Source organism: Spermophilus citellus (genome assembly GCF_964194105.1).
Source record: "Spermophilus citellus genome assembly, chromosome: 4".
Taxonomy (NCBI): Eukaryota; Metazoa; Chordata; class Mammalia; order Rodentia; family Sciuridae; genus Spermophilus; species Spermophilus citellus.
Genome location: NC_138185.1, coordinates 30,919,683 through 30,944,837, shown reverse-complemented (window position 1 = coordinate 30,944,837; position 25,155 = coordinate 30,919,683). Strand labels below are relative to the sequence as shown.

The 25,155-nt window shown below is 41.0% G+C and overlaps 1 protein-coding gene across 3 annotated transcripts in view; it reads left to right on the top strand.

The window, feature by feature from the left end:
- The window catches only part of SLC23A2 (solute carrier family 23 member 2), a 155,759-nt gene that overhangs the window by 30,264 nt on the left and 100,340 nt on the right, over positions 1 to 25,155 (top strand). For all 3 annotated transcript variants that reach the window (XM_081289303.1, XM_081289304.1, XM_081289302.1), the window contains exon 3: positions 21,465 to 21,718. In XM_081289303.1, coding sequence (XP_081145429.1) covers positions 21,611 to 21,718 — 108 coding nt within the window. In that variant the 5' untranslated portion in view covers positions 21,465 to 21,610. The remainder of the gene's footprint in view (positions 1 to 21,464; positions 21,719 to 25,155) is intronic.

Here is a 25,155-nt window from a genome sequence, read left to right as displayed (position 1 = left end):
TCTGCAGCCTACTCAGTCACTCTGGAGTATGAGTGATGGTTTTCAAGTCATGTTGGCCCAACTGGCTAGAGGTCATTTCTGTTACTGTTCACTTTATTCCACTGCTTAAATATGTCACGACTTCCAGATTCTCCTGCTGAGTGTGCTGTTAAGAACAGCAGCATGATGAACGTGGTGACTGACCTAACCTGGGGAAGCATCTTCAGGGCAGAACATGTTGAGGCCTGGTCTTGCTAGAGCATAGTGCAACCCTCTTCCACCTACTGTGTGTTACCAAATTCTTATCCTAGGTGTTTGTACCAATTTACATTTCTGGCAACACACCAGGGAGAATTCCTGTTTGCCTACTATGTGTGTATGTGTATGTCTGTGTGTTTGTGTATGTGCTTAACCACTGAGCCACATTTCCCAGCCTGTTTTTTTTTTTTAAATTTTCAGATAGGGTCTCACTAAGTTGTTTAGGGCCTTACCAAGTTGCTGAGTCTGACTTTGAATTTGGCAATCCTCTTCCCTCAGCCTCTCGAGCTGCTGGGATTACAGGCTTGCTTGCGTCACCAGTCCTGGCTATCTATTGTTTAAATAGGGATGTGCCAGGGTTTGTACATAATGGTTTTATTTATAAATAAAATCACTATAAATTTTTATGTACAGGATTTCATTTACAAGGTAGATATCTGGAAGTAGTACTTCTAAACCTTAGAATAAAATTATGTTTAATGTGGTAAGAAATGACCAGTTTTCCAAAGTACCTTTTTGCACACGTTCCAGGAATGACTGGGAGTCTGTTATTTTCTGTCTTTGTCAGCACTTGGTATTGTGTTAGCTAGCTGTTTCTATTTTGTTATATGATTTTCTTAAATTCAAAGAATGAAGTTTTAAAATCAGATTCTATTTTTAAATCACTTAATGTAATTGATTTATGCTTTCCTAGCTCTAGAACAACCTTTTCTTCTGGGGTCTAGTGTAGCATAATATTTGTAGGCTAGAACATATAATAAATGTGTTTTCATTCTGAGAGTAAGTTCATTAAATTATTGAATCTTTGATTTACCGGTTGGACTCTTTGGTATTATTTCGGAAAATACATATTAAAACTTTTGCAGTGAAGAGCGGTAAATCTTCATGTTAATGACACCATCCACCTACTTGTGATTCCCTCCCCCCTTCCAGGTTTTGATCAATTTGAGGATGCTTGTTCCATTACTAAAAACAGAAGTGTGAAACCCACAGATGCAGGGCAGCACCCCTGTTTTACAGAGTGGGACATTGTTGGCTACTGGTTAATGACGTTGCTGTGATTTCCCCACCATGGACTCCTAGTGCAGAGCCGTTTCTTCACTAACCTCTTTGAGGCTTCTTGTGGGTGCTAGGCACACTGATGTCAGTCTCGAGGTCGAAGCCGGCAGTCTTCACAGTGGATTGACAAAGTTGAGTGAACTTTGGTTTCACCTCATTGCCGGAATTCTGGTGGGCGCTTGTCAGCACACATTCCAAGTCATGCCTAGAGATTCTGGATGACTGGGTAGCCTTTAAGTGTCTGCCAAAGAGGCCAGTTTAATAAGTCTGATAGCCAAGGTGAACAATGAATTTATTCATCTCGCCCAGACACTTACCCTTTATCATGAACCTTGTTTGGCCCTTCTGAAGGAAAATAACTTTCAACCCCCCCATCACCCCCTTCCCCAGGTTTGAATATGTTCTGATCTGTTTCCTTTTGAAAATTTGGTAATTGGGGTCATTCCAAATAATACCATCTTGCCAGTACTCTCTTCAGATTTATTTCTTTCTCTATATGGAGTCTTTTTTTTTTTTTAATGTTAGATTTGTTTTTGAGATGAGCACATTATACATTACTTAAGTATAAAGTTGTTTTTGAAATATCAGGTTTCTTTTTCTGTTTTCCTTCTCTCTCTCTCTCTCTCTCTCTCTCTCTGTCTCTGTCTCTGTGTGTGTGTATGTGGGGGGGGGGGGTGCTGGGAGATGGAACCCAGGGCTTTATACATGGTAGGTAATCCCTCCACTTTGGAGCTACATCTCCAGCCCAGAATTCTTCATTTTTAAAATGTGCATGTGCATGTGTGTGTGTGTGTGTGTGTGTTGGGTGTAGTGTTGGGTGTTCTAACATATTCAAATAATGAAAAGAAACCTGTTCAACAAGTCTTGACAGAAGCTTCTTTCTCACAGATTACTTGTGAGTATTTTTTTTCTCAATCCTGAGAGTATTGATTCTTTAACATGGTCTAAGATTTGTTTTCTGCAGTAGGGGGAAGAAAGACACAGGAAGGGGAGGGCGTGATTATTCGGCTCATGTTCTATTGGGCAAAGCTGGCCACATCTGTCTGCAAGGGAAGCTGGGAAATGTTGTCTTATTTGGTTGTGTTCTCTGCTTAAAAATCAAGGGTTTACTGTAAGTTGAGTTATTGAGAATGGCTTATTTATGTTAATGAAACATATGTGTCCAGTGAGCCATGAGCACAAAAATCAATAATCAGAAATAAGTTGGCTATGAAATAAAAATTTTTTTTTTTTTTTGGTAGTTGGACACAATATCTTTATTTATTTTTATGTGGTGCTGAGGATCGAACCCAGCGCCTCACATGTGCTAGGTGAGTGCTCCACTGCTGAGCCACAACCCTAGTCCCTAAAAATGTGGTTTAATTCTACTTTTATGTATGTTTGAAATTTTCCAAAATAGATTTTCTTAAAATTTTTTATCCTATGATTTACTTTTACCAAGTGCCAAGTAGATATTATAACACTAGAGGGTGCTCTTGGTTAATGTACTTGATTGTTTTTGCTCTTAGTATTTATGGAACAGCAGCCGCCCCCGTTGTTGATCACAGCATCAGAGTAGTTTTTGTCCAACTGGTAATTCTAAATATATTTTGTTTTACTCTTTTTGATAACAATAGGGGCAATGAAGTGTCAATATATAGCATTTGTTTGAATAGGTACAAGCAGATAATCACTGTAAGTGAAAGGGATTTTTTTTTCTTCGTCTTCTTAAGAGTTTTTTCTTAAATAGGAAATAAATCAGAGATTACATTAATAAAACCAGATATTTGTAAATGCACATATATTTCTGAAGAATTAAATTCTTGTTTCCTGTATTTTTCCAAGTTTAGCTTTTTACTTGTTTTGCATTCATTTCTTTTCTGAATTTATTTACCATGCATAGGCGCTAAGAATTGAGCTGCTCATTTTGCCTTCTAGTACAATGTGAGGGACATAACTAGAGTTTAGAAAATACAGATAAGCACAAAAAGAAACATCTAGCCAGGTGCCAGGTGCAGTGACACGTACCTGTAATTCTAGCAACTCAGGAGTTTGAGGCAGGAGGATTGAAAATTTGAGGCCAGCTTCAGTAATTTAATGAGGCTCTATGCAACTTAGGGAGACCCTGTCTCAAAAAATAAAATGGGCTGGGGATATGGTTAAGGACCCCTAGTTAAATCCTGAGTATCAAAACACACACATACACACACACACACACACACACACACACACACACACACACCCCTGTAGTCTCATTTTGGAAAGATTGCCATGTAAACTGCATGGGATGCAGCCATCTGTTTCCTTAGCACAACTGTACATGTGCATACACAGTTTTTAAAAAAGAGATCATGTGAGTAAATATATATATATATAAAATTTTAAACAACTTGTTTTCTGGGGCTGAGGATGTAGCTCAGTGATGGAGCACTTGCCTAACATGTGCAAGGCCCTGGGTTCAATTCTAGGTGTGGCAAACAAACAAAAACCACCTCATTTTCTGTGTAGACAGACCCACTACTTGTAAATCTTTTGCATTCCCTTTTTCATAAATTGAGCTTTCAAAATCTTTTTCTTTGTGTATTGGTTAGTCCTTGTTAGAGAAGACTGTTCTGGAAGTTCTATCAAACTCCTTTCCTTTTCTGGCTTTTATAGGCATCCCTGAGCGTTTTTCTGGCCAAGTTCTTCCTTGCTTTTGGTATGGCATAGGAATTTTTTTCTTGGGGGGGGGGGGCGACTGTTTTTTTCTTTGTGTCTTATATGCTCAGAGTTTTATTCAAAAATTGACATTGAGTTTTATCAGATGCCTTTTTGGGTTTCTGTTGGTCCTACTGTTTTTCCTCCTCCTATCTCCTGATGTGAGTGGTAGTATGTACTAGCCTTTCCCATTTTTTTGGTTCTCATCCAGTTTTCTATCAGGATTATATTAGTCTGTCAGATCTTTTCCTGGTGCTTTGGAGCTGTCTGAGTAGCGTGAAGTGATTCCACCTTGGCCTTTGGTACTTGCTTGGGAAGCCCCTGGGTGCCTAGTTGAGTGGATGGTCTGCTCTGTCCTTGGGAGACTTGTCCAAGAGCCTGCTTGAATTTATTTATCAAATTTATCCAAGTCTTTTGCTTCTTTTCTAGACAATAGTCTTCTTTACTCCTTTTTACTTTCTTTCTTTTTTTAATGGATACAATACGTTTATTTTACTTATTTATTTTTTTGTGGTGCCGAGGATCGAACTCAGTGCCTCACACATGCTAGGCAGGTGCTCTGCCATTGAGCCACAACCCCAGCCCCTCTTTTTTAAAAATTTTTAGTTTTGAGTGGACACAATATCTTTATTTTTTTATTTTTATGTGGTGCTGAGGATCGAACTCAGTGCCTCATGCATGCTAGGCGAGCACTCTACCACTGAGCCACAAACCCAGCCCCTTTTTACTTTCTTTAGAGTATTTTGTGGCTTATATTTTCTTGTTTAACTGTACAGATAATTTTACAATTTCAGTTTTGTCTTTGATCCAGTGATTATTCAGGAGAATGGTTAAACTTTTGAAATTGTTAGGGGATCTTGATAATTTTATTTAGTTTCTTTTTGGCACTGTAGTAAGACAGTGGAAAATGTAAATATACCTTTATTTTGGGATTTGAAATTTTCCTTGTGGCATTTTTCACAAATGCTCTTTACCATTGTAAATGAAATTATTTTCTGTGGGGTTCAAAATTTGCTACCCATTGTGTTAGCTTTATTCGTTGTGCAGGTTAGATTCCCTAACCTACATTGCAAGATGGACGAGGAAAGGGAGTCTTTGTTAACTGTCTGTTAAGTATCTTCTTGGAAAAGGCTAAATTTGTTCGTTAAGTCTTTGATGTTTCTTCTGGATTTTTAAACATATGGGTTTTATTTCAGTGAAAGAATGTTCAGAATGTAAAGATTGACACCATCATTGTGAATTTTAAACTTCAGCAATGTAAAATGACCCTCTTACTCATTTAATACTTTCTGACATGAATCCCATGGTGTTTGGCTTTTTTTCTTGGCAGTGCTGAGAATTAAGCCTAGGACATTGTGCGTACCACGTGAGTGCTCTTCCACTGAGCTACAGCCCTGGCCTGTGTTTGACATTTAAAAACTAATAAGGCAGCATTAATTTTCTTTCTTTCTTTTCTTTTTTTATTTACTGAAGTATTTTTTTTTTAAATTTTTAATATTTTTTTTTTTTTTTAGTTCTCGGCGGACACAACATCTTTGTTGGTATGTGGTGCTGAGGATCGAACCCGGGCCGCCCGCACGCATGCCAGGCGAGCGCGCTACCGCTTGAGCCACATCCCCAGCCCCTTTACTGAAGTATTGTCTTCAAGTGTTGGCCTTTATTTTCTGACAAGATCTAAGAGTATTTTTAATGAAATGAATTTAACTTGTTTATAGGTTTAGTTTGTGTTTTTAGTCTGTGTTCTGTTTCAAATCCTAATAAAGGTTTCCTTGGGCTGGTGATACTAGATGGTATAACACTTGCCTAATATACATGAGGCTCTGAGTTCAATCCCCAGGATCCCATCTAGTCCCTCCCCAAAATAGTGATTTCTTTCTTTCTTTTCTTTTTCTTTTTTTTTTTTTTAATACAATGCCTTTAGTTTTATGTGGTGCTGAGGATTGAACCCGGGTCCCGTCCATGCGAGGCAAGCGCTCTACCGCTAAGCCACAATCCCAGCCCCCCAAAATAGTGATTTCTTTCAAGTGAAAAACATTAAAAAAGTTTATGTTCCTGCATCTGCATTTGTCATGGTTAAAGACCTTGTCTCTTTGGGAGAAGGGTTTTAGACTCTTCTTACTCCTCATATTGGTCTGATTTGTATTGCTATAACAAAATACTTAATACTGCATACTTTATAAAGAGAAGTCCAAGAGCATGGCATCATTGTCCTAGTAAGGGGACTTAGGCTGCATTACAACATGATAGAAAAGTGGAAAGGGAACCAGCTGTGGGCAAGAGAGGCCAAGTCCCTAGTCTTTTTTGGGTGGGAGCGGAGGAGATGCAGTCTTGCTATGTTGCCCAGGCTGCTTTTGAAATTATGAGTTCAAGTGATCCTCCTACTTCAGCCTTCAGAGTGGCTGGTTTTCAGGCATGTGCCACTGGGTCCGGCTCTTTCTTGCCATATCAGATTGTCCTGGACAATCCTGGGGCTAAGTCCTGGTGCAGTGCCAATACAGTCATGCAGTTCTTAATGAAGGGAAACACTTTCTGAGATATTGTCATTGCATGAACAACCTAGACACACCTAGGCTGTCTGGTGTAGTCACCACTGTGTAGGCACTCTGTTGCTGAACAAAAAACTCCCATACACAGTGTACAGCACTTAAGACAACCAATCATTTTATCCTTCCTGTGTCTGACCTTTTCGTCCTGGCGGTCAAACCATTTTGGACGTGTCCAGGTACAGATTTCTCTGTAATTTCTCTACAATTTTGCATGAACATGGATTGTCCTTGTAATCTTACACTGAGATTTTTCTTAATATCAGAACAGGTTTTTTTATTCAGTACGTTTTATTTTAGGTAAGTCTATTCCATTTTTCTTGTTTCTTTTATTGTGCTGCCAAGCTACATTCCCCACCCCTGTTTTTTTTCCCCCCCTTGTATTGGGGATTGAACCCAGGGCTTCATGAATGCTTATTGAGGTATGGTTTTAACTCACCATTTTAAAGTTCATCCAGTGGCTTTCTGTATATTCACACAGCTCTATGACCACCGTTACCACAGACTAATTTTAGAGCATTTTTCTCATCCCACAAGGAAACCCCAGATCCACTTGCCACCCCGGCCCCAGGCAGCCCTCTCTGTGCTTGCTTTCTCTGTAGATTTGCCTATTCTGGACATTTCATACACATGGACTTGCACAGCATGACTGGCCTCTTTGTTCCTTTCGTTTAGGTCCAGTTAGGAAATGCTGATTACTCATGACATGGTTTTGCCCTTTGCCTTTTCCTCCTCCGTTCCCTTCTCTGAGCTGTGCTTGCCTTTCTGTATTCTTTCTTTTCTCTGTTTCTCAAGCTTGTCCTCCGCTTCTGTTTCAGCTTTCTATTGTTTTGTTTCTCTTTATTGCTTCTCAGTTAATTAGGTTCTTCCCCATCCCTGCTTGTTATCTCATGGTCTCAGTTCATGTTCTTTATATAATTATCTGATTCTTTTCCTTTTACTTAATTTTATTTTTTAGTACCGGGGATTGAACTATGCTCTACCACTCAGCCAAGTCTCCAGCCCTTTTTTATTTTATTTTTTTTGAGACAGGGCCTTGCTAAATTGCCAAGGCTGGCCTTGGACTTGGACTCCTCCTGCCTCAGCCTCATGAGTTGCTGGGATTACATGCATGTGCCACTGTGTCTGACTATTTTCTGTTTTGAGATGGGCTCTCACTGAGTTCCCCAGGCTGGCCTGGAACTTGTGATCTTTCTGTTTCAGCCTCCCAAGTAGCTGAGATTATAGGCATGCACATGCTTGGCTTGCTTTTTTTTTTTTTTTTTTAAAATGTCTCTTTTAAAAAAGATTTTATAGTTTCCTCCTTTTTTCCACCTGTTTTTCCTTTTTGCTCTGCAGTACATCCTCTGTGGGTGTGGAATTGTGAAGTATCCTAAATGTAGTCTTTGGCTTCTTGGGCATGTTGAGCAGTCAGTGGGAAGCTGTGTTTGGGTATTTGCCGGGGTCAGTCTCTTGCCTACAGCATTTGGCCCCCAGCTTTCTCCCCAGTTTCTACCATGGCTTCTCTCATCACATGGTGTCTTCCTCTTCTTGTCAATGTTTACTTACTCAAAATTTTCATGAATGAGCAACACTTCTAGAGCTTTTCTCCTGTAGATGTCTAAGACGTGCCTTGCTGCTGGTAGATGCCCCTCCTGCCTGGCTCTCTGGATCCTGTCTGGTGTGTGACGTTCAGCCTGGAGTAGGGGAGATGGAGGCAGGAGTTTACATCTGAAGGGCAGAGGGTGTCACCTGCTCAGGCTCTGAAGGCCCTGGCCTGAGGCTGGGACTGGGAAGGCTAGTCTGGCTTCAGGTGTGGCTTCTTTCCTGTTACTGATTGTCAGCCCTTCAGTATCACAGTTACTTGTTGGCTTTGCCAGCCATTTGATGAAGGGATCCTACCATGAGAGCTCTGAGATTCTTTTAGTTTTGAGCATAATTGTTGTTGGTTGCTTGATTGGGGAAATGAAAAAATAGTAGGGAGTAAAAGTAATTCCCCTTTTCACTGAGCTGGCAGCAGTGTGGGTGGACTTGTTCATCTGAGCTGTAGGGTTTGGAAAGATAGGTTTTAATTTCCCTTCTTTGTGAGGGTTTAGAAGTGTAATCCCAGTAGCTGCTGGGGTTCTACGATAGAATATCCAGACTACCAAGTCAAAACCTGCTGCATATTGATGTTGAGACCATAATAGAGGCCTGCAGTAACCGTTTGTAACCAGGCGGTGGCTGTTGTGTAACACAAATGGCATTTGTAATGAGGTGGTGCGGTTACACAATTTGGGCCAGCCCGTGTGGGTTATAAAAGCCAAAATTGCTTCAGTACCTGAAAACGTCTCACACTGAGCACCGGGACAGTCACAGCATTGCACAGGCGTAGTGGGTGGGGCACTGGTTAAAAGACATTTATTTTGGAAGGGTAAGGTTTCACTCTGAAGGTAAGACTGTTTCTTGGTATAGAATCTCTATTTTGGTGGGGGTGAGTTCTGTGGCTGCATGGATTGATTTGTGTGTCTGAATGTGTCTGTGCTTCTTCCACGAGTGTGTCTGTTTCTGTGTGTGCATCTGCGTGCGTCCATATCTGTGAACATATGTGGGATTTTTCTACACATATATCTTTCTGCCTGTGCATGCCTCTCTGTGTGACTGTGTAGATGAGCGAGGAGCCTGTGGTTCAAGTTTGCCCAGCTGGGTTATTAGAAAATCTACAAAGCCTTTCTCAGTGCTGTCAGACATTATTTAAATATTAATAGCTGAATATTAACATTTATGCAACTCTAGGAAGGCAGCGTCCTTCATTTAGTACATGAAAAAGAGTAACAGTAAAATCCCTATCTGAAGCAGTTAGATGTCAGATTCCATGTTTTTCAGATGCCTATTTGCTTTATTTTCTAAGTCCAGCCTTGGGGGCTGCTAAAGCTCTGTTTTTTGTTTTCTTTTAATGTTTTACTTTATATAGAATTTTAGGAGTTTGAAAAGTAGGGGTATAAAAAGTAGTTTTTATATTGTCTTATTGTTCACAAAAAGGAATATAAATGAAACAGATTTCATGCAGAGATGCAGTCTCATAGCTGAGTGCATATATTTTTAAATCCTTTTTAAGGTTTTTGGATAGTAAGAATGCTAGATTTAGCTGGGTATGGAGGTGCATGCTTGTAATCTCAGCTACTTGGGAGGCTGAAATAGGAGGATTGCATCAAGGCCAGCCTGGACAATTTAGTCCAGTCCTGCCTCAAAATAAAAAGGACTGACTGGGGATGTGGCTCAGTGTGTCCCTGGGGTTCAATCCTTAGTACTTCTCCCCCCCAAAAAGGGGTTCAAATGCCAGAGAAGCCACATGTATCTGTGGCATGTAGTGCCAAGTGATTGTTTTCTCTTTTTTTAGCCGGTATGTTATTTATGAATTTCTTAGGAGGAGCATGTTCCTTTGCAGGAAAAAAAAAAAAAGTGACATACAGGCATGAATTGTTCAAAGGATCAGGAGAAGTCTTGCTATTTCTATCATCATGTGCTTTGGTGTTAACCTGGGGCAGTTCCTGTGACCCAGCCCAGGTAATTGCAGTGCAGTTTAGCAAACCCACAGTTCAGCCCTCATCCATCAGGGAGGTGAAATTTCAGAGCTGTTGTTCCTCGTCTCAGGAGGATCTGTAGGGAACTGCTGTAACTCTTGGAGCAGCAAGAGTGGGTAGGAAGGTAAAGGATACTGAAGAAGTGATTTGCAAACGGAATGGGGAGCAGGTGGTTGAGAAAACCAAGAAAATGTGTCAGAGTCCAGCCAAACTGAGCTGGTATAATGAATAATTAGGAAATAAGGGGAAAGTGGAATGAGGCTTCTGCAGGTAAGGGAAGGAAATTTGGTTTTGGCACTTGAGGCCAAAAGAAGGTGTGAGAACTTGTGGAAGTGGAATGGTTTGCTCCTAAGAATAATTCAGAGAGAGCTGGTAAGTACTGAGCTTGAGGCAAGGGAGTGGACAGTTGTTTGAAACCCTTCTCCCAGGAGGGAGGGTGAGTTTAAACTCAGCTGGAGGTGACCCATAGTTCTCCTGAGGCTTTCTTCTCTGAAAAAGAGAAGGTATGAGTCATGGACTAACTGAGAGGAAGGGTGGAACCAGTTGACGAGGTGGAGCTGGTAGTTGGGCAGAGTCATTCTCCTGGATGTTACCTTAGCCTCCAGGGTAGCCTCTGTATCAAAAGGTGGGGCCATCATAAGCCAGAGAGCATTTGGAGACCAGGAAGAGGGGTTAAGTATTTTGCCGGGTTTCTGTTCTCTGACTAAAAGGCTCAGGGGTCACTCCAGTCAAACTGGGCTGACTGGGCTGCACAAAATAACCACACAATAGCACAAATACCTTTTTCTTTGGGGTCGCTGTGACGGCTCCTCTGACCTTAAGGGTCCTCAGAAAGAGAGAGAGCGTGCGAGATCACACGCTGACCCCTTTTATTGAGGGAAGCTATTCAAATGAGGCAAGGGGTCAGGTTTCAGGGGGCTGAGTATCTTCCTGATGTCCACTGTCAGCAGGTTGACTGACACCTGGGTAGGCCACATCCAAGGGCACAGTAAGAGAAGGGGACACACACAAGGCACTTCCATGGAAGATTCTACCCTAAACACAGCAAGGGGTTATATTAATTTTAATTTTTCATTTTTTTAAAGAGAGAGTGAGAGAGGAGAGAGAGAGAGAGAGAGAGAGAGAGAGAGAGAATTTTTAATATTTATTTTTTAGTTCTCGGCAGACACAACATCTTTGTTGGTATGTGGTGCTGAGGATCGAACCCGGGCCGCACGCATGTCAGGCGAGCGCGCTGCATTACACAGGAACAGGTGAGCGTAGCTTCACCCATGGGGCTGTAGCAAGACACACCCATGCAGGAGACAACGACCACATTTCTTTCTGTGATTGAGCGCCTCAGCACGCATCCAGGGAGTGTAACTCAGTCACTTGTAAGGTTGGCCTCCCACAGTATTTATCCAGGAGATTTCTTTAGCTTCTTTCAAAATAACCTTCAGATATGATCTTTCAGGCCTTTCCATACCCAGCTAAATCTAGCATTCTTACTATCCAAAAACCTTAAAAAGGATTTAAAAATATATGCACTCCGCTATATGAGACTGCATCTCTGCATGAAATCTGTTTCATTTTTATATTCCTTTTTGTGAACAATAAGACAATATAAAAACTACTTTTCATACCTACTTTTCAAACTCCTAAAATTCTATATAAAGTAAAACTTGAAAGGGAACATATGGCCCAACTTGTATTTTCAAGAGTTCTTACCTGGCCAGATGTGGTGCACATCTAAGCAACTTAGTGCAACCTGTTCTCAAAAATTAACGAAAAAGGGCTAAAGATGTGGCTCAGTGGTTAAGTACCTACTAGGAGTTCAATCCCTGAACCTCCCCACCCCCCAAAAAAGTTCTTATCTGGCCTTCCACTTTTGCCCTTGACTTTTGTTTAAGGGTAAACTAAACCAGCCTCTGTGCCTCGGTTGCTCAACTGTGTAATGGAGATAACAACCCTTCCCAGAATTTTTGTAAGGATTAAGTGAAATCTTGTTTGTATTTCTGGAAATGATAGTCCATGATGCACTTGTTTTTATAAAGTCAGCTTTTCAGTGGCTTCTTTAATGGTTAGGGATTAATACATTTTCTTTTTCTTTTTTTCTTTTTTTTAGGAGAGAGAATTTTTTAATATTTATTTTTTAGTTTTCAGCGGACACAACATCTTTGTTTGTATGTGGTGCTGAGGATTGAACCCGGGCCGCACACATGCAAGGCGAGCGCGCTACCGCTTGAGCCACATCCCCAGCCCCAACATTTTATTTTTCTCCTTCTCCTCCTCCTCCTCCACCTCCTTTAGATATCCAGGTTTTATCTGACTTCTTTTGAAATTCACTTCCTCTTAAGAGCATAAGTCCATAAATCAAGACAGTGACAGAAGGCAGAGATAGCTCATTGGGGTACAGTGCAGAGCCTCTCAGTGGCATCAACTAAGATGTTTGGTATGGGGCTCTGGTAGATTATTGTGATTAATATTTATGAACAAACGACCACTCTGATGTAATGATTATTGGTGGGCAATCTGTCCATCATTTTGGAGGTATTACAGAAAGCTTGGCCCTTGTCTCTGATGCCAGTCCAATAACGAGAATGTGGTGTTAAGAGAAAAGAAAAAGGAAGTTTTATTGCTTAGCAAAGGAGAAACACTGGGACTCCCATCCCAGAGGCTGTTTCTCCCCACCAGGGAGAGTAGAGGTTTTTAAAGAGGTGATCCAAAAGGAATACTGTTTCCTGAGACTTGGGAGGCAAACTCAAGGAGGGGAAGATGAAGGAGGAGAAGATCTGGGAGATCAGATCAGGAAGGAGAGATCAGGAAGAGGAACAAACATGTCCATTTAAAAAAATATGTCTCAGTGGCAGAGCATGGAGGGCTATTTTCAAAGCATAAAGTAGATCACTGTTGGGGGATAGGATATTTTGTTATTGGTGTCATCTTGCCCCACTTTCTCACTTTGGCAGATTATTTCTATGGGTGTGTGTTTGAGTTCAGCAAAAATTAAGTTGGGCTCTGGGAATATGTGCCTTTGTGTAACTGCAGAGCTTTAGGATTTGTTTTGATTGATTCCATATTGCAAGGCATTTACCTTGAAACTATGAGTTTATCAGTCATTTGAGGTGGGTAAAGAAAAGAGATTTCTTTCTCTCTCAGTTTTGGAGCATGGAGGTGGTTCTCTCCAAGGCTGCCCATGCTGAATGTCATCACAGAAGGGGCATGAGTGAGAGGGGGAGATCACATGTTGAGATGGAAGCCAGAGTATGATTCAGAGGTCAGGCTTGCTTTTTCGGGGGTGGGGGGCAGTACCAGGGATTAAATGTAGGGGTTATTCTACCTCTGAGCTACATTCCCCGCTCTTTCTATTTTTTGAAACAGGGTCTTGCTAAGTTGCCGAGGCTGGCCTGGAAATTGGAATCCTCCTGCCACAGCCTCCTGAGTAGTTGGGATTAAAGGCCCCCAGACAAGCTTGCTCTTTTATAATAAGCCTCTTATAAGTTATTAACTGGGGGCCCTTCCAAAAGCAGTGCCCCCAGATGACTTTCCATAAGGTTCTACCTCTTGAAAGTCCCACGACCTGCTAACATGGAGGACCACGCTCCATATCAGCCATAGCCAGGCTGTGACACTGGGTCCCCCTTCCCTTGTCAGATGTGCTCTGAAGCTTTTTGTTCTGCTAAATTCCATTACATTAAAAATTCTACACCAAATTAATTTCATGACCCACTAGTGGGTACTAACTTGAGAGTGAAAAATAAGAGTAAGAGTTCTTGGTTTTGGAGAAGGCTGCAGAACAATTGAGTGTTTTTCAGACACGCCCTGTGAGCATAGTTGTCATCACAAGATCTAATAATAATCACTACTTACAGGTCCATACATTATTGCGAGATCTTTAAATGACATAATTATAGCTAGGATCAGCATCAGCATTGTAAGCTTCCTAAAGCAGTGGACTATGTATTGGGTAACTAATTTTATTTGAAGGGAGTTGATCATATGTAAGTTGAAGATATTTGTTCTAATAATCTTTTTTTGTTTTACGTGGATTAAAAGCATTTAGGTCACATGTTTAGCATTTAGCAGAATTTAACGGGAGCAGCCACAGTTTGACGGTAATCCTTTAATAATGGGGTTTAAGCACAGAACCACAACTTGGCTTTTAAAATGCGCTTTATCATTGAACCTGGTGGCTCTTGTTTTTGTCTTGGTGAAGACCAAAGTTTCAGCCAGCAGCTTGGGGTTTTGATGTCCTCATTCCCAAAACACCTTCTTAGCCACACTCCCACCTGTCTGGATAGGTTGGTGCAAGAAAAAATAGCTTTATCTCAGCCCAGGTTGCTCTTCCCCAGGGTGGATCTGAGGACCACAAGCATGAGAATATTTTGTTGTTTGTTAAAAGTGTAGCTTCCCAGAGCAGATCTTTGGAATCAGATTTTGAGGAGGGACATTTTTTTTTAAAAAATGGAATTATAGAAGTTTTTCAAATTTCCCTTCTAAAATCGGCTTTGTTGAGGTAGAGTTTACCTAGAGTAAGTAGGTATGCATACATGTGGGGCCCCTAGTGTCACAATCTTAGCATAGCATGCTCCCATCACTCCTGAGCTGCCTTTTCTCCCTTAGGAAGTCCTTCCCTGCCTCCATTCCTATACTAGGTAGCCCCCTGACTGTATTCTGTCCCTGTAGGTTAATTCTGCTTTCTTGTTTCTGACTTACTTCACTCAACACAGTGTCTGTGTTCTTTATCCATGCAGTTACTCAGGGCATCGGTTGCCTCCTTTCTACCATTGAGTAGTATTCCTTTGGATGGACACATTATTCACCTGTTCACCTGCTGTCCATGGACCATTGAGTATTTCCAGTTTAAGGCTATTAGGAATAAAACGGCTTTTGAACTTTTGCTTACAAGTATGATCTTTGATCTTTTCTCTCTTATCCTTCTTACATCCTTTAACTGTAGGTTTTGTGCCTAGATCACCTGATCACATGATGGATTTGCAGTGTATTTGTTTTTGAAGTAGTGGTCATTCAGTGCCATCTATTTGAGGTTAATGCGTATTTCATTGGTATTTGTTGGCCATCTGTTTTATGCTAACAGTTGTATATGCCAGGGGGGATTCTACGCTGGGGGAGAACCTTTAGTGGTTAATTCTTTCAGTGATCAGAGGCTTTGTATATTGTATGCTGGGAACTCTACTAGGTGCTGACCATGGTAGTACATGTTTTTTAGGTTCTTTTCAGAAACATAGGGTTTTAGTATTTATCTCTAAGAGTAGCTCAGTCCTCGAAACCTCTGGTTGGAGGTCCCCGTGGTGTTTACAGCCCTGTAATCCCAGTGATTTGGGAGGCTGAGGCAGGAGAATCCCAATTTTGAGGTCAGCCTCAGCAATTTAGCAAGAGGCTGTTAGAAAACAAAAATAATAAAACAAGGGCAGGGAATGTAGCTCAGTGGCAAAGCACCTCTATGTTCAATCCCAGTACAAAAAGAACACAAAACCTCTGTTTGGCTAATACTGGCATACTTTCAAGTCAGTATCTTAAGCCACAGTGAGGGGTGACACTGATTCCTGGATAGGAAGAGAAATGGCCAGGTAAAAAAACATTGAGTACGAAAGAAATGACTACTTGCCAAATAGCCGATAAACTAACCCTTGTTTTGCATTTTTACCCGATTATGGGTGACTGGAGAGCTAGTAATTTCACTATTAGGTACTAAAAGATTTGTTAGTGATTGAATGTTTTACTTGTCTACTTATTCATAAGTTTCCCCAATTGCTATTTTTTCTTCTTCATCAGTCTTGTGTTTATTTTGAGGTGAGTTTTATTTTGAGACTGATGATTTCCTGCTTGCTGAAAGGTAGTGGTTTTTAACCCTGGCTGCCAGGGAGCTTTAAAATAACCTAGATGCAAAGCATAATTTGCAGAATCTTCACTTTTCTCCAGTGTTTTCTGATAAGTTATTTTAGAACTTAAACGTGAAAACATTGCTCCACGCTGCTGTGTCTTTAGCTCTCAACAGAAATTTCCTTTATAGTGTGTGTGTGGCGGGGGGTGGGCGGTGGTGGTGCTGTAAAGGGAGCCACCACTGCCCTGGGTTGGAGTGTGAAGGGAGGAAAGAACTGTGCTAATTGCAAACATCAGCAGCCTCTGGGGGGGGGGGGGGGAAGGGAGCCTGTTTTTCATTGCTAAGTAATTTTAGAAAATATAGAAGAGAATAAAAAGAAAAATAAGTTATTTGAGTTTGATTCATGTTTTGTCAAGTGAACATACACTTTACACAGATATTGTAGGTTAGTGTTGTACCTATATATTTTTAATGAGATTAATTGCTTTTAATCCTTTTAACTCATGGCCTCATTTAAAAAAATCACATTCAGCATTTTCTACTCAATTTTTAATTGTGTTTAGTACTGTTAACAGGATCTATGCCTTCTTAACCAATTTTTAAGTCCACAATACAGTATTGGCAAGTTTATTTCATGGTGTATCACATCAGGTCTCATCCCCCCATCCTTATATATAGTCCCATAGCAGCCTTTTCTTTTTAAACCTTAGGCCTTGCTTTTCTGGATTTTATTACAGTGAACCAGTTGTCTTGGCATATATGTTGGAAAATCCGTATCTTGTGCTGTGATTTGAAGTGGCCCATGTCATGCCCGTGTTAGCCATGGGTTCTTTGTTCCCTGGTGTTAGTTTGATTTTGTATCTCTCTTAAACCCTTCTGTTTCTTGCAGCCTTAGATTTGGTTTCTAGCTGAGAGAGCACATTCCTCTTACTATTTTTCAGACCTTTGTGGCTATTCTTGCTTATTCTTCCAGAAAGAAATTTCTAAGAACCCTTCCTGTCTTCCTTTGGGCTATTAACTAGTAATTATTAAATCTTTATGGTCATGTTTATTGGAAAGTGAACATCCTGGCAGTAGCTTTTCTGTTCAGGACTATTGTCGGCCTGTCTCATGTTCCTTAGTAATATTTTATTGTTTTCTTCATACTTTGTTAAATTTTATTTATTAATATTTATCACTGTTATTGGCATTCTGAGCAGGAGTCCTTCCTTTCATTTTCATTGGGTTCACAGACTTTCCTGTGAATAACTTGGGTTTTGTGGGCCAGATGGTCTCTGTCATAGGTTCTTCTTTGTTGTCGTTCACAGCGTTTTTAAAAAATGTAAAATCATTCTTAACTGGAGACCAAGAGGCCAGCTGGTGGTTTGCCAGCCTCTGATGTAGACACTTAATGCTGGCATTTGGGAAATGTTTGATTCGGTTCCATTGAAAGTATCTTGCTTTTTTTTTTTTTTTTTTTCCAGTACTGGGGATTGAACTCTGGGGCACTCAACCACTGAGCCATATGCCCCAGCCCCACTTTGTATTTTATTTAGAGACAGGGTCTCACTGATTTGCTTAGCGCCTCACCATTGCTGAGGCTGGCTTTGAACTCTCAATCCTCCTGTCTCAGCCTCTTGAGCCTCTGGGATTACAGGTACACACCACTTGTTCATGTGTTCTGTAATTTAATTGTTATTTAATTGCAGATTCTCTGATTTTCAGATCTCTTAATACAGTTGTAATTTGGACTTTTCCTTTTGAATACTTTCTCATCTTTGTGTACAGTGCCGATGTTACCAGAGTCTTAGGCTCCAACACATCAGGTCCAGCCACTTGTCCCAAAAAACAAACAGAAAAGTAATGGTGAAAAGCAGAGTAGGTACCTACAGCGTAACTACACTGAGAGGGCTGATAAAGTCTTAAGGTTTTGTAGAAAAAATGAGGGCAAGGGTGGCAGTTTGCACAGCTGGAAGCTTTGCAAATCCACCAAAGCAGATGCATATTGATCAGGTATGGTCTGGACCATCATTATCTCAGGATTGGTGAGGTGAGGACTTTGGTTTATCACAAGATGCTTATTGATCAGGTCTGTTATTCCTGGAATCAGGTGACTCGGGAGCACAGGAAACAGATGCGAAATGGAGACAGAGATGCAGATGAGAGTGAAGGCTCTGAGTGCCTTTTAGACTAGCAGTGATGTTGAATCACTGACTTGTTCCTGACGTAATGCACCTGCCCTGTCAGGTATAGGTGTGATGCAGTAGGAGTATTAAGCAAGAATGACTGTTACATATTAGGTTCCTTTAAAAAGAGACAATACCTCATTCCAGAACTTTTGAGGAACCTTTAATATACAAACCAACTTCAGCGCTGGGAACCATAGGTCTGATAGTGAGACTCTAGATTCTGCCTCTTGCTCCTGCAGCTGGCTGGGCAGGCAGGTGGACATTATCTTTCTGTTTTGAGACCATCTTCATGGTCCTGAGACACAGTGATGAGGTGATAATCAGAGGAGGTATCGACAGAAGATACCCCAAGAGAAAGGGGCAATGTACAGGCTGCCCATTTTTGAGGGATGGCATGTTCAAGATCCAGAGGGTTAGAAGAGGGCCAGCACCTACAAAGAACTGAAGCAGAGCACGCTAGGAGGGGGCTAAAGCAAGACCTGGAGAGGAGGTTGGGAGGTTCCTTTCACCTCTCACCCGTCCTGCTGTCGTCATCATGGTGTCATCATTATTCCTGGGAAAGGAATTTTGTCATTCTGAAACTAATTGTCAAGTCATCAAAGAGCATGCTAACTAACATTTTAGGGGATGCTCTTGGTGGTTGCAGAATGGACGAGTGTTTAGGGCCATCAAGATGGAACAGGAAGATGATTTAAGTTCTTGGGGAGATGCTGCTGAGAGACGAAGGTGCCCTGTTCTGAGGAGTAGCCAGGTGGGTGGAAAGAAATGCAGATTGGGGAGTTCCTGATCTGATGAAGGTGGGAATCCCTCGTTTCACCCCTTTCTGTTGGGGTAACTTAGTTACATCAGTACTTCTGTGACCACCTCACAGTGTCTTAGGGCCATTAAGATGGTTGTAACACAGAGAAATAATGGCCACCTGCCTGCTTAGCCAGATGGCTGTCGGAATAAGAGGCAGAATCTCTGGAAAAGGCACCCAGCTGTGTCCCTTATCCCTGGAGCACCCTCAGGAATGACAAAGAGGGAAGAAACCACCTGCAGGTCTTGTGGAGGCAGTGCTCAGAGGCCAGCTGGCATGGGCTCTGTTTGTCCAGGGAAGTCATCTGTAGCTAAGCATTGAAAGGGAAGTTTTATGTCTTGTTGGTGTAAGTAGGACAGGTGAGAAAACTGATTAAAGTTCGAATCCCCTTCCACTGCTTTTGGCTCTGTATCCTTTGGTGAGTAGCTTTACTTCTCTGAAGCTCACATTCTGCTTTTGTGGAGTTAGAGGGCACATCAATCATATGCTCACTCGCTATTAATAACTGCCATTGATATAAGGACAGGTAAGAGATGTTCCTATCGCATGTTGGCACTTAGCAACTAGAAAACTGCTCTTATTCATCCTGCTGTATCTTCATCCTGGTCTTTCATCCTTTGGCTCCTCCTTCCCCTGTCAAGTGGTCAGGGACAAGTCAGCAGGTAGACTTGCTTATTCTTTTTCTTTTTGCAGGGAGTAGGATGGGATGAGGGGCATCATGAGTTGGTGAACTCTCCCCAGATTTTCCTTCTTGTTTGAGTATCAGTTTGAACACAGACCCTTCCTTCCTTAGATCCCCTTTTCTGTGCACTGAGGATGTTGAGCAGCACCCTGGCCTTTTCCTGCTAGAGACCACTAGCTCTCCCCCAGCCTTGACGGCCAAAAATGCCTCCAGACCTTGCCACATGTCCTGTGGAGAGTGGAATCATTATGGGTTGAGAACTACCGCTTTAAACAAGCGTGGATATGGCAGGATTGAAAATGTAGCCCCCCAGAAGAATGTGCTGGGCGAACCCAGCTCTCTCTATTATTCTGGTGCAAGTTGATGTTCCAGCAGCTGTTTCTTTTCATTTTCCCTTTTTACCCTCTGACTGTTGAACTCTCAAACTTTGCATAATTCTTTCTTTTTTCTTATCTGTTTGTATTTTATTCCCTTCCCTCGCTCAGCCACAGGATTTGTTGAATGAACAAGTGTCCCATGAAGAATTCCTTGAACAGAGTTTCCTACTTGTATTTCCACCCTCCATGTAGTAGGCTGTCTTCACATTTGCAGGGCATTTTGGTTGGATTATTTGTTCTTGACGGGAAACTAATTAATTGGTGGTAAAATGTGACCATGGGCTCTGCCCCTCCCACGGCTGCATGTGAGCATGATTATTTTCTTTATGAAAATCCAGGCATACGCAGGCCCATTTTATTCATGTGTACCAGCCCACGTAGGGATCCCGTGTGCCCTCTCATTTTCAAAGCTGAGTTCTCCCAATGCTCGTAAATCTAGGGTGGGTCACTTTTTATTGTTTAGGTCTCACTTCATGGTTTAAAATTGAGGTTTTATTGTCTGCTGCTTCACTGAGGCTTGGCTGCATAGAATTGTTCTAGAAACTTCCTTATTTTGACTTTTTCTTAGATTTATCTCTTAGTTCAAAGCATTACATTATTTCTTTTTTTTTCTTCTTTTTTTTTTAAATTTTTTTTTTTGTAGTTGTAGATGGCCAGAATGCCTTTATTTTATTTTTATGTGGTGCTGAGGATCGAACCCAGTGCCTCTTATTTCTTAAATAAATGTCAGAGTCTCTCCAATTTCTCTGGGCTTGTCAGATGCATTCTGGGTCTGGTAATGTTGATCCCTCTCCTTCCACCTCCTGTCTTTTCCTGTTTCTTGCCACTTGACCTTCCTTTTTGGGGGCAAGAGGGAGGGTTTGAGTTTCTATTTTAGGTTTATTTTGTCATTTCATTCATACTGAATGTTTTGACTCCTTTTTTTTTTTTTTTATGGTATTCTGCCCATTTTAAAACTCACCTTGCTTCCTTCCTGGAATTCTCTGTGACCATTTAATCCTAGGTTGATTTTATTTCCTCTTTTTAATACTTTGAATGCCTGCCTCTGCCCTTAATGGGGCACATGTAGTGAATTTTGACATTTATTCAGTCATGATAAATTGCCTATATCCACATCATCCAGTGTGATAGCCACCAGGCACAAGTGGCTATATAAATTTAATTAATTAAAATTCAATTTCTCATTTGCACTAGCCTCATTTCAAGTGCACATAAGAGCCAAAGGTGGCCAGTGTGACTCCTGGTCAGGGCAGATACAGAACATTGCTACTGCATAATATTCTGTTAGGTTAAACTGTGTTATGAGATATATCCTAATGCATGTCAGAGACTTACCTTAATTGTTTTTCCCCCCTGATATTGTGATATTTTTGATAATCTAACTTAGTGGTCCTGGTTTCCAGGTGGCCATTCAGAAGAGAATGGGTACTTGAGAAGTATATTTTTGGATGTTTATATCTAACTAATATGACTTTTTCTGTACAGGGAACTATATGATCCTGGGTCCTTGGGTTGTATGTGTGCTTTGTGGTGATTTGTTTGTAATCTCTCTTGCAGGTGCTGAGATGGTACTCACAGGTTTCATATCCATCTGAGAATCCGGTGCTGCAGGCACCAGAAGAGTTGACTGATTTGAGCTCCTGGCTTGAATAGCCTTCACTCCCTCACACCACCGGCCACGCAGGCTTACTCAACTTCTCTTGATGATGGGTATTGGCAAGAACACCACATCCAAATCAATGGAGGCCGGGAGTTCCACAGAAGGCAAATATGAAGATGACGCGAAGCACCCCACTTTCTTTACTCTTCCGGTAATAGTGCTCCTTATCTTCATTCTTTAGATCACTCAAAAGTAATTCTGCATAGAGTCAGTGTAAAACAGGCTTTAATACTTATGTTTTCAATGAAGGCTGAAGCCTTGAAATGCAAGTGCAAAGATAGGCCCTGCTCCCAGCCTGGAGTCCTCTGCTGGGATTAACTCCAGGGAGGAAGCATGCATTGCTAATAACATTGTAAAACTGGCCCGTACTTACTGCCGGATATTGAAACCTTAATTTTTTTTTATCCAAGAATGTGCTGTTATGAAATAATATGGTAATCTCACCTCTCCTTTTATTGCAAGGTGGGAGGGGAATGGCATATCATTTGAAACCCAGTGCCTGTGGTTGGTGTTATGGCTGCAACATCCAGAATAGAAGTAATTTTATCCAAAGAAGTGGTATCAGACAAGGCTGATCACACTCATCCATTATATTCAGTACTAATATTTTCCCCCAGATGTCAGATTATGGTTTGATGTGCATAAAGTTTCTTAAAAAGTATTGGTTATGAAAGGGAAAAAGCTCTTTAGAGAGAACTTGCTTTATGGTGTTTGTCTCTTAAGATTGGAAATGTGGTTAAGTCAAGAATACCATTCTAGGATTCCTTAAAACCTGGTTCTGGAATTTGCCTTTTGTGTTGGGTGGTGCTCAGTGAGAAAAGCAAGGTGTGAACATGTATTTTGATTGATTACATTATTTTGATTGATTACTCATGTCATATTTTGTTTTTACCTTAGCTCTTAAAGAAATGTTCTCTGATTTTTACAACCGGCATCACTATTTTCTTTTTGCCTATAAAGTGAAAATTACAAAACTAGATTTTCTATGATGTTTAAACTAATGAATAGCTTATTCATTAGTTTGTTGTTCATGTTTAAATTAGACCAGCTTTGAAGAGTAAAAATGAGTTTCCTGCAGGTCTCTCCTGGCTTTTTTTTTTTTTTTTTTTTTGCCTTAGAGACCAGCAGATTATTTACTCCCATATTTCTTTACTTCAGAGACGAGAACTGAACCATGACTTCACCTCCCACTTGCCTTGCCATATAGTCTAGGATTTGGGGTTAATTTATTTTAGCATTGAACTGGTGATATTTTATACTAGAATTCACCAGCGTATGGTAGCAGTTCTCCTGTTCCCTGTTGTCTTTTGCATCCTTCTGATTCCTAGTTAGTTCACTTTTCTTTTAAAACACACCAAGTGTTTGTAGATGGTGACTCTTAGTGTTTGCCTCTGAAAAATTATTGTATTTTGCTCTCAACTTGTGAATAAACTTCTAACTATGCGCTATTTCTCTTCCACTGCTTCCTCGCACCCTTCTCAGGGCTGCCCTCTGGATGAAACCTCCAGTAATTTCTACTTTATCTATTTGTAAAATCATGTGTTTATATTGGATTTTTATTGTAATGATTATTCTACAATTCCCACTTGGTTCATTTCTGCTTACCTTTAGTTCTTAATTTTTTGAACATGTGTACTTTTATAAATTATTTTTTCATTTTTGTATGTATTTGGATTTTGTTTTTCTTTGTTTGTTTTGTAGTGCTAGGAATTGAAGCTAGGACCTCCTGTATGCTAGGTGTGCACTCTGCCATTGAACTATGCCCCTGGCCCTTATATGTATTTTTTTTAAGATTTTATATATATATATGAGAGAGAGAGAGAGAGAGAGAGAGAGAGAAATTTTAATATTTATTTTTTAGTTCTCGGCGGACATAACATCCTTGTTGGTATGTGGTGCTGAAGATCGAACCCGGGCCACACGCATGCCAGGCGAGCGCGCTACCACTTGAGCCATATCCCCAGCCCTATGTATTTTTTTTAATATTTATTTTTTAGTTGTAGTTGGACACAATACCTTTACTTATTTATTTTTATGTGGTGCTCAGGATTGACCCCAGGGCCTTTCATGTACTAGGTGAGCGTTCTACTGCTGAGCCACAACCCCAGTCCATATATTTGTTTTTAAATGTTTCTTCATTTGAATCGTTAAGAGCACTAATAGGGGCTGGGGATGTGGCTCAAGCGGTAGCGCGCTCGCCTGGCATGCGTGCGGCCCGGGTTCAATCCTCAGCACCACATACCAACAAAGATGTTGTGTCCGCCGAGAACTAAAAAAATAAATATTAAAAATTCTCTCTCTCTCTCGCTCGCTCGCTCTCTCTCCTCTCTCACTCTCTCTTAAAAAAAAAAAAAAAGCACTAATATGCCTTTAAAACAACAACAACAAAAACCACAGTATTGGGGATTGACCAGGGATTCGAATATGCTAGGCAAGCTCTCCACCTACTGAGCTATATTCCCAATCCTTTTTATGTTTTATTTTTATTTTGAGACAAGGTCTACGTTGCTCGAGCTGACTTTGAACTTGTGATCTTCCTACCTCTGCCTCCCCAGTAACAGATTGCTATTAGGCCTGGTTACTAACATACTTATTTTACAGTCTCTCTCCAGTTGTTTTCTTTTCCTCTGGATCTTTGGGTATTTTCTTCTCTATGATCCAATAGAAAACTTTTGGAAAGTGCAAAGGTACTTTCCTGTCCTGTGTAAGTCCAGAATCTGGTCATATAGTGGAGACTTTGTTCTCTCCCCTGGGAGTGCCCACAGTGACATGAAGGAGTGTGGATTCCTGCCTAGTTCTCTTGTCGGGCTTCCGGGTCCAAGCCCTGCAGGTTCCAGCATCAGTCCCGTTTATTGCTTTATGTTTCTTATGTGTGGAAACATTTTTTAAAATAAGTTTGCCTATTTGGGGGCTTTCCTCTCTGTCACTGTTATAATTGTAAGGGTGTGGTTGGGAAGGCACATTCTTCAAAGCATTAATGTCTAGGTGCACCATTACCGGGAGTCCTTGTAAGCACAGGGGAGCTGGGAATGTGGTAACCCAGAGTTGGATATAAATATAAGTCATTTTGAATGACTTGCTAATGAACAGGACAGAGGTGGAGGCTAGGAATGGGGCCACGACCTCTCTGAGGCTTATGTGCATCCATCTGTTCTTCATCTAGTCATAAGATGCAAACACTAATTTAATAGAATCCAACAGCCTTAGAGCTGAAACTGGCTTTAGAACTTTCCTAGTGGTTCTGTGGAAGGTAAAATGCAGGTATTTGCTGAAAACATCTAGTTCATGAGTCGTTTAATTACGTAAAGTTTCTATCAGTCGGATCATATAGGCTCTTGAACCCAAGAAAGTCTTAGGCAGGAAACCAAGATCTGAGCTGCCCCTAAGCAACACTGATAGAAGGTGGAGGGCATTGATCAGATTGATTTTAACAGATATCCTTGGGGGTGGTTTAAGAGTGAACTGAAGGCCTAGCTTAGTGATAGGGCAAGTGCCTAGCATGTGTGAGGCTCTGGGTTCAAGCCCCAGCATGCTGTGAGAGGTGGCCCATTGTCTGTGCATAAAGCTTTACGGTTTACTCAGCTTTCG